Below are 12,636 nucleotides of genomic sequence, written 5' to 3'. Positions count from 1 at the left end.
TGATCATCCTATCTTTGCCTCCCAAGTGTTGGGATTAAAGGCATGCACTACCATGCCTGGCTCCTTTTTCCTTTTTTTTTTTTTTTTTTTCTCCTGAGGTAGGATCACTCTAGCCCAGGCTGACCTGGAACTCTGTAGTCCCAGGCTGGCCTCAAACTAAGGTGATCCTCCAAACCTCCTGAGTGCTGGGATTTAGTCCTTCCCCGTTTTAAAAAATATTTTATTTTATTTTATTTTTATTTATTTGAGAGCGACAGACAAAGAGACAGACAGAATGGGCTCCCTTGGGCCTCCAACCACTGCAAACGAACTCCAGATGCCACCTTGTTCACCTTGTGCATCTGGCTTATATGGGTCCTGGGGAGTCAAGCCTCAAACTGGGGCCCTTAGACTTCACAAGCAAGTGCTTAACCGCTAAGCCATCTCTCCAGCCCCTCCCCTTTTAAAAAAAATATTTTATGGGCTGGAGAGATGGCTTAGCGGTTAAGCACTTGCCTGTGAAGCCTAAGGACCCTGGTTCGAGGCTTGATTCCCCAGGACCCACGTTAGCCAGATGCACAAAGGGGCGCACGCGTCTGGAGTTCATTTGCAGTGGCTGGAAGCCCTGGCATGTCCATTCTCCCTCTCTCTGCCTCTTTCTCTCTCCGTCTGTCGCTCTCAAATAAATAAATAAAATTAAGCAAAGTTTAAAAAATATTTATTTATTTATTTATTTATTTATTTATTTGGGGGGAGCAGATAGAGAGAGAATGAGTGCCACAGTCTCTAGCCACTGCAAACGAACTCCATACACATGTGCCACCTTGTGCATCTGTCTTTTACATGGGTACCTGGGAATCAAACCTGCGTCCTTTGGCTTTGCAGGCAAGTGCCTTAACCCCTAAACCATCTCTCTAGCCCCCTTCCACTTATCTTGCACTTCATTTACAACTGTTTTTTCACTTCTGCTTGTGACCATTGCACCTAAATTCTGTCTTATTTCTTGGCATTCTATAGAACCCCCTTGCTTACAAGTTGTGGCCTACATGAATTCGAATAACTAAAACATGTTAACATTTGTGTATTTTGATAGCCCTGGAGCTACATGGAGAGTTCTAATACTAGAGTTTGAAAAACTGTTATGTTATTAATTGTTAGAAATAGTACTAATTGTTAGAAATGACTGAGCCACCTCTCCAGCCCCAAAGATTATTTTTATTGCCAAATAAATTTGTATCAAAAAGTATACTCTGAAAAAAAGTATACTCTGATAAGAGCAACAGTTTAAAAGTTAGCCAGTTAAGGGGTAGAGAGATGGCTTAATGGTTAAAGTGCTTGCCTGCAAAGCCTAAGGATCCAGGTTTAGTTCCTCAGTACCCACATAGAGCCAGATGCACAAGGTGGTATGTGTGTCTGGATTTCCTTTGCAGTGGCTGGAGGCCCTGGTGCACCCATATTCTCCCCCTCTTCCACAAATAAATAAAATATTTCTTAAAAGGTTAGTCAGAGCCAGGCGTGGTGGCACACGCCTTTAATCCCAGCACTCAGGAGGCAGAGGTAGGAGGATTGCCGTGAGTTCAAGGCCACCCTGAGATGACAGAGTGAATTCCAGGTCAGCCTGGACCAGAGTGAGACCCTACTCCGAAAAACCAAAAAAAAAAAAAAAAAAAAAAAAAAAGGTTAGTCAGGCTGGGCGAGGTGGCGTATGACTTTAATCCCAGCACTCGGGAGGCAGAGGTAGAAGGTTCACCGTGAGTTTGAGGCCACCCTGAGACTACATAGTTAATTCCAGGTTAGCCTGGACCAGAGTGAGACCCTACCTAAAAAAAACCAAAACCAAAACCAACAACAAAAAAAAAAAAACAAAAACAAAAAAGTGATGTTACTCAGTTAAATGTGAGAAGATATGTAATTCCCTTTTTACATCCTTAAGGAAAAAAAATAGAACCCCTTCAATATCAGTTGCAAGTTTTTTACATAAGGGGCTCATGTTGGTAACTTACAAGAATACAGTGTGTATTATTTTGGTCAATAGCTGCTAGCTGATGTGGGTTGTTCAGAAATGAAAATAAGATTGTATATCATAAAATTTCCTATTGGTCTGCAATTGAGATCCATCCCCCAAAAGCCATCATTTGCTCAGGTAGAGTTATGCATTGCTTAACAATGAGATGTTCTGAGAGATGGGCTTTTAGGTGATTTCTTTGTCCTTCCTTTCTTTTTTTGTTTTTTGAGGTAGAGTTTCACTCTAGTCCAGGCTGATCACTGTGTAGTCTCAGGATGACCTCAAACTCGTGGTGATCCTCCTACCTCTGCCTCCGAAGGTGTGCATCACCACGCCGGGTGTTTAGGTGATTTCATCATTAAAATTATCAACACAGGAGTGTACTTATTTAAACTAAGACAGGTCTGACATCACTAGGTGATACAGTCCTATGAAATCACTGTGGTATATATGGCCTGTCCTTGACCAAAAAATATCATTACAAATTGCATGACTGTGTGAGTAAGTGAAAATAACACTAAATTAAGGCAAAAGTTAAATGGTGATGTCATTTCTTATGTGTTTAAAAGTGGAAGTCTGTTCAACAATTGTACTTAAAATGCAAAGAGGAATAATTAACATCTGTCATCAGGAAGCCATACAGGTCACTTAAGGGGGTTACAAGATGTTTGCTTTAAAAATAATTTTTTTTTTCTTTATTTGGAGAGAGAGAGAGGGAGAATGGCCATGCCAGGGCCTCTAGCCACTGCAAAGGAACTGAGTGCTGAGTGCTGGATGCATGTGCTACTTTGTGCATCTGGCTTACATGGGTCCTAGGGAATGGAACCTGGGTCCTTGGGCTTTGCAGTCATATGCCTTAACTACTAAGCCGTCTCTCCAGCCCAAGATGTTTACTTTTTTTTTTTTTTTTTCTGGGGTAGGGTCTCACTCTAGCCCAGGCTGACCTGAAATTTTTTTTTAAATATTTTTTTTAAATATTTTTTTAATTATTTATTTATTTATTTGAGAGCGACACAGAGAGAAAGACAGATAGAGGAAGAGAGAAGAGAATGGGCGCGCCAGGGCTTCCAGCCTCTGCAAACGAACTCCAGACGCATGCGCCCCCTTGTGCATCTGGCTAACGTGGGACCTGGGGAACCGAGCCACGAACCGGGGTCGTTAGGCTTCACAGGCAAGCGCCTAACCGCTAAGCCATCTCTCCAGCCCCTGAAATTTACTATGTAGTCTCAGGCTGGCCTCGAACTCATGGTGATCCTCCTACCTCTGCCTCCTGAGTGCTGGGATTAAAGGCGTGCACCACCACACCCAGCAGATATTTGCTTTTTATTATGCTGAAGCAATGAGGCCACAGAATAAGCACTTTTAATTTTTATTTATTCATTTATTTTTTTCTGAGGTTGGGCCTCACTCTAGCCCATCCTGACCTGGAATTCACTGTGTAGTCTCGGAGTTGCCTCGAACTCATAGCAATACTCCTACCTCAGCCTCCCGAGTGCTGGGTTTAAAGGCCTGCACCACCATACCTGGACCTCTGTTCTTTTTCTTTAATTAATAATTTAAGCTGGATGTGGTGGCTCATGCCTTTAATCCCAGCACTTGGGAGGCAGAGGTAGGAGAATCACATGAGTTTGAGGCTACTCCAAGACTACACTGTAAATTCCAGGTCAGCCTGGGCTACCTCAAAAACACAAAAAACAACAAAAAAATTAGCCAGGTATGGTGGCACATGCCTTTAATCCCAGCACTCAGGAGGCAGAGGGAGGAGGATCATTTTAGTTTGAGGCCACTCTGACGCTACATAGTGAATTCCAGGTTAGCCTGGACTAGAGCAGGATCCTACCTTGAAAACAAAAAAGTCACAAATAGAGATGTTAGTGGTCTCTTATGATTGATTCTCATCAAGTCAATTTTAGTGTCTAATGAACCATTAGATCGCTCATCATTTTCTGTAATTCTTTCTCATGAGATTTGGAAACCACTACATGTCACTGTAACCAGAAGAAAAACTATTCCTCAGAGATATTACTTTCAGGGAGTTGAAAAGATGATAGGATACATATATCAAGCCAGGGAAACAAGCATTCCTCAGATATCTGCTAGGCTTATGTGATTTCAAAGAAAGCATCATTGATTTATTTTTGAGGATATATGGATTTTCTTTTTTTCTGGGGTAAGCATTTACTGATACAATGCATTGCTATATTTTGAACATTTTATTTATTTATTAGAGAGAGAGAAACCACTAAGCTATGTCTCTTGCCCTACAATGCATTTTTAAAATTTATTTTAATCTGTTTATTTTTTATATTTTGGGTTCTCTTTTTTTTTTTTTTTTTGTTTTTCGAGGTAGGGTCTCACTCTGGTCCAGGCTGACCTGGAATTAACTCTGTCATCTCAGGGTGGCCTTGAACTCATGGCAATCCTCCTACCTCTGCCTCCCAAGTGCTGGGATTAAAGGCGTGCGCCACCACGCCCGGCCTCTTTCTTTTTTTTTTTAATTTTTAATTTTTTGTTTGTTTTTCAAGGTTGGGGGTCACTCTAGCTCAGGCTGACCTGGAATTCACTATGTAGTCTCAGAGTGGCTTTGAACTCACAGTGATCCTACCTTTGCCTCCAGAGTGCTGGGATTAAAGGCATACGCCATCACGCTTGGCACTATTTTGATTTTTCAAAGTAAGGTCTTACTGTAGCTCAGGCTGAACTGGAATTCACTCTGTAGTCTCAGGGTGGCCTCAAACGCATAGCAGTCCTCCTATTTCTGCCTCCTGAGTGCTGGATTAAAGATGTGTGCCACCATGCCCAGCTAGCTTCTTTTTAAATTAATTTATTTGCAAGCAGAGGAGAGAGAGAGAATATGGTTGTACCAGGGCCTCTTGCCCCTGCAGATGAACTCCAGACTCATGTACCTCTTTGTGCCTCTGGCTTTATGTGGGTATTAGGGAGTCAATCTGGCACCCGCATGCTTTACAAGCAAGTGCCTTAAACCATTGGGCCATCTCACCAGCCCCTCCATTTCTTTTCTTTTTAGAGAAGAAGCTAAGAAGAATTAAAGGTTTAAATGAAGAAGTGACTTCCAAGGACATGCTTCAAACCCTGGCCCAAGCCAAGAAGGAATGCTGGGAACGGTTCCTCCAGGAAAAACTAGCATCAGAGTTTTTTGTGGATGGACTTGATTCTGATGAGAGGTAATTGATTGACAGTCCATTTCACTGAAAGTACTTCTCTTTTCCTAACAAATTCTGGGATAGTGACATTTGAGAACTGGTATTAGTTGATATCAACATCAGCTCTTTTGCCCTGAAACAAGCCCTTGTTAGATTGCTCTAGCCAACCTATAGTTTTTTGAAAATGGCAAATACACCTTGGTCACAGATGGAATAGAGTTGAGGATAAACCATTATGTTCATTTTTTTTTCTCTCAATTTTTATTGACATCTTCCATGATTATAAAAAATATCCCATGGTAATACCCTACCCCCCCCCCCCACTTTGCCCTTTGAAATTCCATTCTCCATCATATCCCCTCCCCCATCTCAATCAGTCTCTCTTTATTTTGATGTCATGATCTTTTCCTCCTCTTGTGATGGTCTTGTGTAGGTAGGGTCAGGCACTATGAGGTCATGGATATCCAGGCCATTTTATGTCTGGAGGGAGCACGTTGTAAAGAGTCCTGCTCTTACATTCTTTCTGCCACCTCTTCCGCATTAGACCCTGAGCCTTGGAAGGTGTGATGAAAATGTTACTCAGTACTCCAGTCACTTCTTTCCAGTACTATGATGTCTTCTGAGTCGTCCCAAGGTCACTGCTATCTGAAAAGACTAGATTCTCTACCCAAAGTGAGAATAGCATAAGGGTATGCTTACTGGGAGGTTTGGTGAGCATAGTATATACATTTATCCAGACATCAGCAGATGTTACGCCCTAGGGCTCATGACTACCCCTGTTTTAAGTTTCAGTATTGGGGATGTATTCCCTCCTGTGGAGTGGGCCTCCAGTCCAATTAGAGGGCAGTTGGTTTCCACCATGATAGATGTGCTACTATTGCACCCGTTGGCTCATTTGGCCTAGCTGGCCAAATATAAGGCTGGCAGTGTCCACTGTTGAGTATCTTCACTGGTGGTATCTCTTTCTCCCATTGAACTGCATGTAGAATGGCTTCTTCCAGCTTTCTGTCAGCTGGTCTACATGGAGGCGGTTATCAGCTCCATTCCAGCAGGATTTCTCAGTGGCCTTGCAGCCCACGTATGTGGAATCTTCAGCAATAGGATCTTACCATCTATTCCTGGTGTGAAACCAAGGGCCTTGGCAATGGCCTATTATGTTTTGGGGGCATCAGAGACTTCCCTGGCCAGCACCTCACTGGAAGGTATCCCATCCCTGGCACTGAAAATTTTCTAGCAACGATCTATGACTCCTGAGTGTTCCATTGTCCAAAACCGGAGGATTCCATATGATTTATTTATTATTTATATCCTCTTAGATTTTGATTAGCCTTCCCTCCACCTTTCCTTTACTCAGTGTCTTCCCCTGACCTCACTTTGGGCCTTTTCAGCCCCATTAATCTATTCTTCTACTTACATATACACAATACCATCCTATTAAGTACCCTCCTCCCTTCCTTTCTCTTCCCTTTATCTCTCTCTCTCTCTTTTTTTTTTTTTTTTAGCTTACTGGCCTCTGCTACTGAGTTTTTCCTTCTCACACAGAAGCCCAATCATCTGTAGCTAGGATCCACATATGAGAGAAAACATGTGGTGCTTGGCTTTCTGGACCTGGGTTACCTCACTTAGTATAATCCTTTCTAGATCCATCCATTTTCCTACAAATTTCATAACTTCATTTTTCTTTACTGCTGAGTAGAACTCCATTGTATAAATGTGCCATATCTTCATTATCCACTCATCAGTTGAGGCACATCTAGGCTGGTTCCATTTCCCAGCTATTATGAATTGAGCAGCAGTAAACATGGTTGAGCATGTACTTCTAAGGAAATGAGATGAGTCCTTAGGATATATGCCTAGGAGTGCTATATCTGGGTCTGTGTTCATTATTTTTAAGTATGCAATGTGCCTTAGAAAGTAATCAACCAACATTTTATCTCCAAAACTCCATTGCCATAGAATTTTGTTTCCTCTTTTTTTTTTTTTTTTTCCCAAGGTAGGGTCTCACTGTAGCCCAGGCTGACCTAGAATTCACTATATAGTCTCACAGTGGCCTCAAACTCAAGGTGATCCTGGTGATCCTCCTATCTTTGCCCCTTGAGTGCTGGGATTAAAGGTGTGTACCACCATACCTGGCTTAAATTTTTATTTATTTACTTGCAAGCAGACAAACAATGGTGAGGGTTGTGGAACAGGCCTCTAGCCATTGCAAATGAGCTCCAGATGCATGCACCACTTTGTGCATAGGTTTACATAGGTACTGGGGAATTGAACCTGGGCTGTCAGGCTTTGCAAGCAAGTGCCTTTGACCATTAAGCCATCTTTCCAGCTCGCCTTATTACTATTATTATTATTAATATTTTTTAGTTTATTTGAGGAAGGGGGGGGGAAGGGTGTGCCAGGGCCTCCAGCCTCTTCAAACAAACTTGAGATGCTGTAAACGAATGCATCTGGCTTATGTGGGTCTTGGGCAATTGAACCTGAGTTTTTAGGCTTTATAGGCAAATGCCTTAACTGCTAAGCCATCTCTCTAGCTCTTTTTTTTTTTTTTTTGAGGCAGGTTCTAGTCCAGTCTGACGTGAAACTCATTCTGTAACCTGGGCTGGCATCAAACAATTTTACTACCTCAGCCTCCAATACTGGGATTAAAGGCATGAGCCCCCATGCCTGGATAAGAATTTCTGTCATGTTATAGCTACTCAGTAAGTTTGTGTAGATCAAATAAGTAGATTTCTTTCTTTCTTTTCTTTTCTTTTTTTTTGGGGGGGGGTGTTGAGATAGGGTCTCACTATATATATTTATTTTTATTTATTTATTTATTTTTGTTTTTCCGAGGTAGGGTCTCGCTCTAGCTCAGGCTGACCTGGAAGTTAACTGCTAAACCATCTCTCCATCCCCCCTAGTTCTTTTTTAAAAAATTATTTACTTATTTTAGAGAGAAAGAGAGAGAGAATGGGTCAGGGCCTCTAGCCATTGCAAACAAACTCTAGATATATCGGCCACCATGTGTGTCTGGCTTATGTGGGTGCTGGGGAATTGAACCTGGGTCTTTAGGCTTCACAGGTAAGCACTAAGCTATCTCTCCAGCACCCACCCCCGTTCTTTCTTTCTTTTTTTTTTTTTTTGAGGTAGGGTCTCGTTTTTGCCCATGCTAACCTAGAATTCACTTTGTAATCTCAGAGTGGCCTCAAACACAGTGATCCATCTACCTTTGCCTCCTGAACGCTGGGTTAATGTCATGCACCACCATACCTGGCCTCACTTGTAGTTCTGATTTTGAGAGTTGCATTATGTCAGATGAAGTTACTAAGGAAATTAAGGGCAGTATATAAATAAAACTCATAATTGTGCTTTGCTTGTTTTGTTTTGTTTTTTTGAGGTAGGGTCTCTAGCTCAGGCAAGCCTAGAATTTACTATGTAGTCCCAGGCTTGCTTCAAACTCAGTGATCCTCCTACCTCTGCCTTCCAATCGCTGGGGGATTAAAGATGTGTGCCACCATGCCCAGCATGTATTTTACTTTATAATTTGCAAAGTGCTTTTACTTAATGTTCGGTCAGTGTACTCTCAAGTCCTTCAGAAATCAGTGTAGCATTTTAATAAAGCCAGTTACCTTCAGATAGCTTAAAAGTTAATATATAAACTTCTATCTCGCTGGGCATGGTTGTGCACACCATTAATCCCAGCACTTGGGAGGCAGAGATTGGTGGTTTGCCATGAGTTCAAAACCACCCTGAGACTATGTAGTGAATTTCAGGTCAGCCTGGGCTAGAGTAAGATCCTACCTCAAAAAACCAAAAAAACTAACTCTAAAGGCTCAACATAAATGGGTCTTAAACTAATGTAAACATAGGTGCTTTGCAAATGAGCAAATTTCTGATCCATTATTAATTTGGTATTTACCTATAGTCACTCCTCTTCCAGTTCATTCATATATATATATATATATATATATATATATATATATATATATATATATATAAAATTACAGGAAGAGATAAAGAGGCAGATAGAGAATGGGCATGTCAGGGCCTCCAGCTACTGCTAATGAACTCCAGACACATGTGCCCCCTTGTGCTTATGTGGGTCCTGGGGAGTTGAACCCGGGCCCTTTGGCTTTGTAGGCAAATGCCTTAACCATTAAACCATCTCTTCAGACATGGAGTTGAATTTTTAATTTTTTTCCCCTGCTTTGTTTTGTTTTCAAGGTAGGGTGTCACTGTAGATCAGGCTGACCTCGAACTCACAGTGATTCCTTCCTACGTCTGCCTCCCAAATTCTGGGATTAAAGGTGTGTGCCACCTCACCTGGCTGTCCTTCCAGTTCTGAGAAGACAACTTGCTCCTGCATAATTGTCAAGTAGGAATTTTTCTTTTTCTGAAATCAGGCTGGTACTTCTCTGTGTACTTATCCATACCTAAAATAATATGGCTTTCCCTTTGCCATAATTTGAACAACTCAATAAAAAGGGTGGTAAATGAAGGTGAAATGTCCCCTTCCTCTGATTCCCTGAGCTGTGGGCAGTCAGCTGCTGACATTTGGACTTGCTCCTCATGCCTACCTCTGTTGGGAGCCCTTCGGACACTGATCAAAACATGCTTTGGGAAACTGTAGCTAGGCATTTGCTTTCAAACTTCAGAGTTTGTGTTTTCAACAGGCCATTTTGCAGTGATCTTGTGAGGACCAGGTAGGTGACTCTCCTCACAGAATGTTTTTGGGAAAGAATTAATAGGGCTGAGAGATACAACTATTCAAAGCATAATACCTCCCTATACTTGCTGGGGTCTAAAATCTATTGTTATGGCTTTGTGCTTCTTATTGTTGTTATTTATTATTATTTACATTTAAAATGTTTGTTTATTTTTATTTATTTATTTGAGACAGAGAAAGAGGCAGAGAGAGAGAATGGGCACACCATGGCCTCCAGCCACTACAAACAAACTCCAGATGCGTGCACCAGCTTGTGCATCTGGCTTACATGGGTACTAGGGAATTGAGCCTCGAACTGGGGTCCTTAGGCTTCACAGGCAAGTGCTTAACCACTAAGCCATCTCTCCAGCCCTATTTTTTTTTAAATTTTTTTTGTTTTATGTTTATTTATTTATTTGAAAGTGACAGACAGAGAAAGAGGCAGAGAGAGAGAGTGAGAGAGAATGGGCACGCCAGGGCCTCTAGCCACTGCAAACGAACTCCAGATGCATGTGCCCCCTTGTGCATCTGGCTAACATGGGTACTGGGGAATCAAGCCTCGAACCAGGGTCCTTAGGCTTCACAGGCAAGCACTTAACTGCTAAGCCATCTCTCCAGCCTTTTTTTTTTTTTTTTAAGGTAGGATCTCGCTCTGGCCTAGGCTGACCTGGAATTCACTATGTAGTCTCAGGGTGGCCTTGAACTCAGAAGGATCCACTTACCTCTGCCTCCCAGGTGCTGGGATTAAAGGTATGCACTACTACACCCAGCATGTTTTGTTTTTTTTTTAAACTGAGATAGGGTTTCACTTTGTAGCCCAGGCTGACCTTGAATTTGTGGCAATTCTGCCTGCCTTGAGTCTCTAAAGTGCTGAGATTAGGGGGCTGGAGAGATGGCTTAGTGATTAAACGCTCGCTTGTGAAGCCTAAGGACCCCGGTTCGAGGCTTGATTCCCCAGTATCCACATAAGCCAGACGCACAAGGTGCTACATGCGTCTGGAGTTCATTTGTAGTGGCTGGAGGCCCTGGTGCATCCATTCTCTCTCTCTCTCTCTGTCACTGAAATAAATAAAAATAAAAAAAGAATTAAAAAAGGATAAAGTGCTGAGATTATAGATGTAAGTCACCACACACAGCTGCTTTGAGGTAATAGAGCATAGAATGGGGTTTATACTCTCTCTTATTATTTTTGTTTTACTGTGAATATCTAATAACTGTAAGGTGTAGGACCTCGCTCATGGAAGGTGAACATAAGCTTAACAGTCACACTGTCCCCTCTCAACCCAAGCAAACAGAGAGACCCCTCTGGCATAGCGGCTATTCTTTAATGGGAACATTGGGTGCTCAGATGTTGCTATCTTGGGAACTTAAACAACCCACACGCAAAAAAAAAAAAAATGACACTTTTGCAAATAATCTCTTTATATGTAATTGAGCCTTAGACTGCCTTGGGTATGTGAAGATGCTCAGGTTTCCACCTCGCTAGTAATTTAATACTTATTTGAGTGTTTCGTGCCTAACAATTTCTTTCCTCTTCAGTTCTGAGGAAAAAAGGATGGGTCTGAGTCATAAGCTCTTCAGCTCTTCTCATCAAGCCTTCCCAGGCTGTGTTTGAAGAGTGCCTGGACTGCTTAGAGCCAGAGTGCCCACTAGGGGGTAAATTATGCCACGGCACTGCCAGGATGCACAGTTGTGTAAGGAGGAGCAGAGCTGCCCATGTTCGCAGGGAAAAACAATCGTTGGAAGAAATTGGTGGTGGGCGGGACGACAGCACTTGAGTAATTGAGCTGATCATTAAGTAATTAATCAGCGAGGTCCGATCCAGCCACGCTTCTCTTCTGCTCTTCCGTAGCACTCTGGAACATTTCAAGAGGTGGCTCCAGCCGGATAAAGTAGCCATCAGTACAGAGGAGGTCCAGTTTCTCATCCCCCCAGAGTCACAGGTTGAGAAGCCGGCGGATGAGGACAAGCCGACAGGAGAACAGTAAATCGCACACACTCATGCCAAGCAGCTGCCTGGGGTCCGGGGGGAACAGTGGAGAGCTTGGCGGCAGCCAGGAGAAATCCAGGGAGGGGAAGAAAGCCCAAACTTCCATTCTACGGAGCAAACAGCTGCCAGCCCCCGAGGACGTTCTTGGAACTGGCTTGTGTGACGGTCTTGGATGAAGGGATGGACCCAGTGCGTGCTGGATCACAATGCGGCTTTCCTCTGTGTCCCCCAGCGTGACTGAGCTCTTGCTCAGGTTAGAGGTCTGCAAGGATGTAGTGAAGAAAAGTGAAAGCACTTGGAGACACTGAAGCCCTTCTGTATAAAGTATAACTTAAGTGAGCCATATTTTTCCTTGCCTCTGGGTCTTTAAGCCAATGCCCCAAGCATTTCCTAGCTCCAGTGTCAGAGCGAGTGGATCCAAGGGGGGTGAAATCAGGCCCCTTGAATTCGATCCCACTAGGCGCTTCTCTCACAAATCCGTAGTAAACAGAGGGACGGTGAGGGAATGGGCTTTTCTTTTGTCTGATTTGTTCCTTGTGGAGAAAATGGAAAAAGTGTGAAAATGTGGGGGTGTTTATATCTGCCTAGATATATTTTTTATTTCATGCATGACTTCTCCCCGAAACTTCCTCTTGTACCAGACTCCCAATTAGACTTGTAAGTGTGGTTCAGTATTTGAAACTGCTCCTGGATAGTTCCTAACTTGTTCCCTATGACAGTTTTCTTGACTGAGCCTGTGCTTTCCTCCTGGTTGGTCATGTTCTTTTCATGTGAAATGTATGTTGTCTATATAAAACTTGTCTTATCTGAACAA

General features: G+C 42.7%; 1 protein-coding gene across 2 annotated transcripts in view; it reads left to right on the top strand.

Moving 5' to 3' along the window:
* Positions 1–12,636, top strand: part of Ccdc32 (coiled-coil domain containing 32) — a 17,169-nt gene extending 4,533 nt beyond the window's left edge. For both annotated transcript variants that reach the window (XM_045156768.1, XM_012949293.2), the window contains exons 3-4: positions 5,013–5,169; positions 11,685–12,636. In XM_045156768.1, coding sequence (XP_045012703.1) covers positions 5,013–5,169; positions 11,685–11,820 — 293 coding nt within the window. In that variant the 3' untranslated portion in view covers positions 11,821–12,636. The remainder of the gene's footprint in view (positions 1–5,012; positions 5,170–11,684) is intronic.

This window comes from Jaculus jaculus, chromosome 8 (genome assembly GCF_020740685.1).
Source record: "Jaculus jaculus isolate mJacJac1 chromosome 8, mJacJac1.mat.Y.cur, whole genome shotgun sequence".
Classification (NCBI taxonomy): Eukaryota; Metazoa; Chordata; class Mammalia; order Rodentia; family Dipodidae; genus Jaculus; species Jaculus jaculus.
Note: the sequence above shows the minus strand (reverse complement) of the source record. Positions and strands in the feature narration are given on the sequence as shown.